The 2,346-nt window shown below is 41.7% G+C and overlaps 2 protein-coding genes across 4 annotated transcripts in view; one reads left to right on the forward strand and one right to left on the reverse strand.

Moving 5' to 3' along the window:
- The window catches only part of LOC106939862 (guanine nucleotide-binding protein G(I)/G(S)/G(O) subunit gamma-13-like), a 7,444-nt gene extending 6,285 nt beyond the window's left edge, over positions 1 to 1,159 (forward strand). Inside the window, exons 1-3 of one of the 3 annotated variants that reach the window (XM_015022429.1) lie at positions 20 to 397; positions 496 to 608; positions 1,009 to 1,159. In XM_015022429.1, coding sequence (XP_014877915.1) covers positions 511 to 608; positions 1,009 to 1,114 — 204 coding nt within the window. In that variant the 5' untranslated portion in view covers positions 20 to 397; positions 496 to 510 and the 3' untranslated portion in view covers positions 1,115 to 1,159. Of the gene's footprint in view, positions 1 to 19; positions 398 to 495; positions 609 to 1,008 lie in introns of those variants that run through there. The other 2 variants (XM_015022430.1, XM_015022428.1) reach the window with 2 other exon arrangements.
- A 66-nt stretch (positions 1,160 to 1,225) lies between these two features.
- chtf18 (CTF18, chromosome transmission fidelity factor 18 homolog (S. cerevisiae)) overlaps positions 1,226 to 2,346 on the reverse strand; it is a gene marked incomplete at its 5' end in the record, with an annotated part of 44,217 nt that continues 43,096 nt past the window's right edge. The window contains one exon of the mRNA XM_015022427.1: positions 1,226 to 1,538. Within this exon, the coding sequence (XP_014877913.1) occupies positions 1,417 to 1,538 (122 nt within the window). The remainder of the gene's footprint in view (positions 1,539 to 2,346) is intronic.

The following is a 2,346-nucleotide window of genomic DNA, read 5'->3' on the forward strand; positions in this document are numbered from 1 at the left end:
TGGATGATGTAGGATTGTGTTGGCTGATGTGACTCTGCAATATTACATGGACATCGGGGGCAGTTTCCCTGGATTGGCAGACTGGGGTGGTGGTCCCCTTGTTCGCACACATACACTGTTCAAAAAGGGTGGGACCACAGGGTGTGCTTCAATTACAGAAAAATCACACTATTAAGTCTCCCTGGTAAGGTCTATTCAGGGATCCTGGAGAGGAGGGTCTGTTGGATAGTCGAACCTCATTATTCAGGAAGAGCAGAGTGGTTTTCGTCCTAGTCGTGGAACACTGGACCAGCTCTACATCCTCAGAGGGTGGTGGCCCAAGTGGCTGATGGAGAGGGAAATCTGGGCCTCCCTTCTTAGGTCTCGTCTAAGGGTTAAGTTTGTGTGACAAAATGCAGTAAGTCAACTAGCAAATAACTAGACTGAGTGTGTTTTGAATATTTAAGTGACTTAATACTTTCAAATGTTCTTGTGTGTGTGTGTGCATGTGTATAGCACAGCAGCTGCATCATGGCAGAGTTAGACGTCCCACAGATGAAGAGAGAAGTGGAAAGTCTTCAGTACCAACTGGCGGTTAACAGAGAAAAATCCTCCATTACTGTAACGGAGTGAGTGGAGCATGAACTGTCTCTCTCTTGTGCACGCACACACATTTGCATGGCTATCTTTGTGGGGACTTTCCATTGACTTCCATTCATTTCTACATCCTAAACCTTACCCTAATCCTAACCCTAATAACTAACCCTCTCCAAAACTCAATTCACACCTTAGTCCTAAAAACAGTGTTTCCCCTTGTGGGGACCAGGCTTCGGTCCCCACAAGGGGGGGTACCAAAGCCTGTGTCAGGAAAATGGTCCCCACAAGGTATTAAACAAACGAAGAAAACCACACACACACACACACACACACATACACACACACACACACACACACACACACACACACCCCTCTCTGCCATTCTGGAATGAACTTGAACTCGCTCATGGTGATGATGGTTTGTTTCTGCAGGCTGGTGAAGTGGATCGAAGGCTGTGTTTGTGAAGATCCATTTCTGAACCCTGAGCTGATGCGAGCCAACCCCTGGGTAGAAAAGGGCAAGTGTGTGATCCTGTAATGGTGACACACACAATCAAAGATGTATATAATCTGAAAAAAAAAAACAAAAAAAAAAAACATGCACTCTCACACCGCCTCGCTTCACTAATTCACTCCCAAACATCATTGCTTTCATTTCTGTTTATTTATTTGGAGATTTCTGGATGCTGTTTCTTGATGTGTCAGACTGAGTGTGCAACATGGAACATCTTTCCTTGGGTTTTGCAATGTTCTTTTTTTGTCTCTGCACTGTCAATCCAAATAAACACTATTTGAATTAACAAAACACGTTGATGTCGATCAATTTATGCAGGAGGAGTGCTACTGAAGCTCTCTGATGTAAACATTGCGTCTGACCGCATTAGACATGCCTTCGTTGAAACGGAACCACACATCACTGTTTCCCACGGCTGTTCCCATCGCAACAACAGCACACTTCTCACCTGCAGGGACAGGAAACATCTTTTAAACATCAACTCTAACATAGCAAACCCAGACTATCAAAAGAAATTCCAAAATGAGGCATTTAACCATAAAAATGATCTGAGTAAGGCAACAGACAGTCTGCTGAGGCCTAAAATGAATGCTGATCTCTTTCTGTCTTAGCATGTTAACACAAACCTGAATGCTGCAGAGCAACGATCTGTTAAAACTCCTGCTTTAATGGTCAGACTGGCTGATGAGCAGTTACTCAGGTCATTTATTTACAGTAAACCTAAATCGATAGTGATGACACACAATGCTTATATTAAAATAGGGGTATGATTTCTTTTGCTAGATTTTCTTTTTATATCGCTATATGTTGACTTTGTAAGCACAAAAACTTAAAAACAATAAATTGTCAAAATATAGAAATATCAGACATGTCAAACTGTGATAAAATAAAACTGAATGAAATGGAACCCAAACCAGACAGCTTTCCATTTAGTGGCATAGAAATAAACCAGGCAGATCACAGGTTTAATTCAAATACAGTAAGTTTAGCTCCAGTTTTATGAAAGTAAATATGTGTCACCAGGATTTGAATCAAGAAAATACCACTGAAATTTTAATGTTATATATTTGTACCTACTCTTTCGGAGTTAAAATATATTCAGAATACATTTTTAACCCCTTAACCCGTGCTGGAATGCCCACTTGCCGTTTTTCCATTGTATTTTTCGGGGGTGAGATTTAAGGGTTTAAACTCTGCCGGTGTCCATTATGACACTTTAACTGGGCAGCCTAGAGCCGCCCCCCACTTTTGAATGA

Source organism: Poecilia latipinna, unplaced genomic scaffold (assembly GCF_001443285.1).
Source record: "Poecilia latipinna isolate Pla-1442-1.1 unplaced genomic scaffold, P_latipinna-1.0 Scaffold3004, whole genome shotgun sequence".
NCBI classification, from domain to species: domain Eukaryota; kingdom Metazoa; phylum Chordata; class Actinopteri; order Cyprinodontiformes; family Poeciliidae; genus Poecilia; species Poecilia latipinna.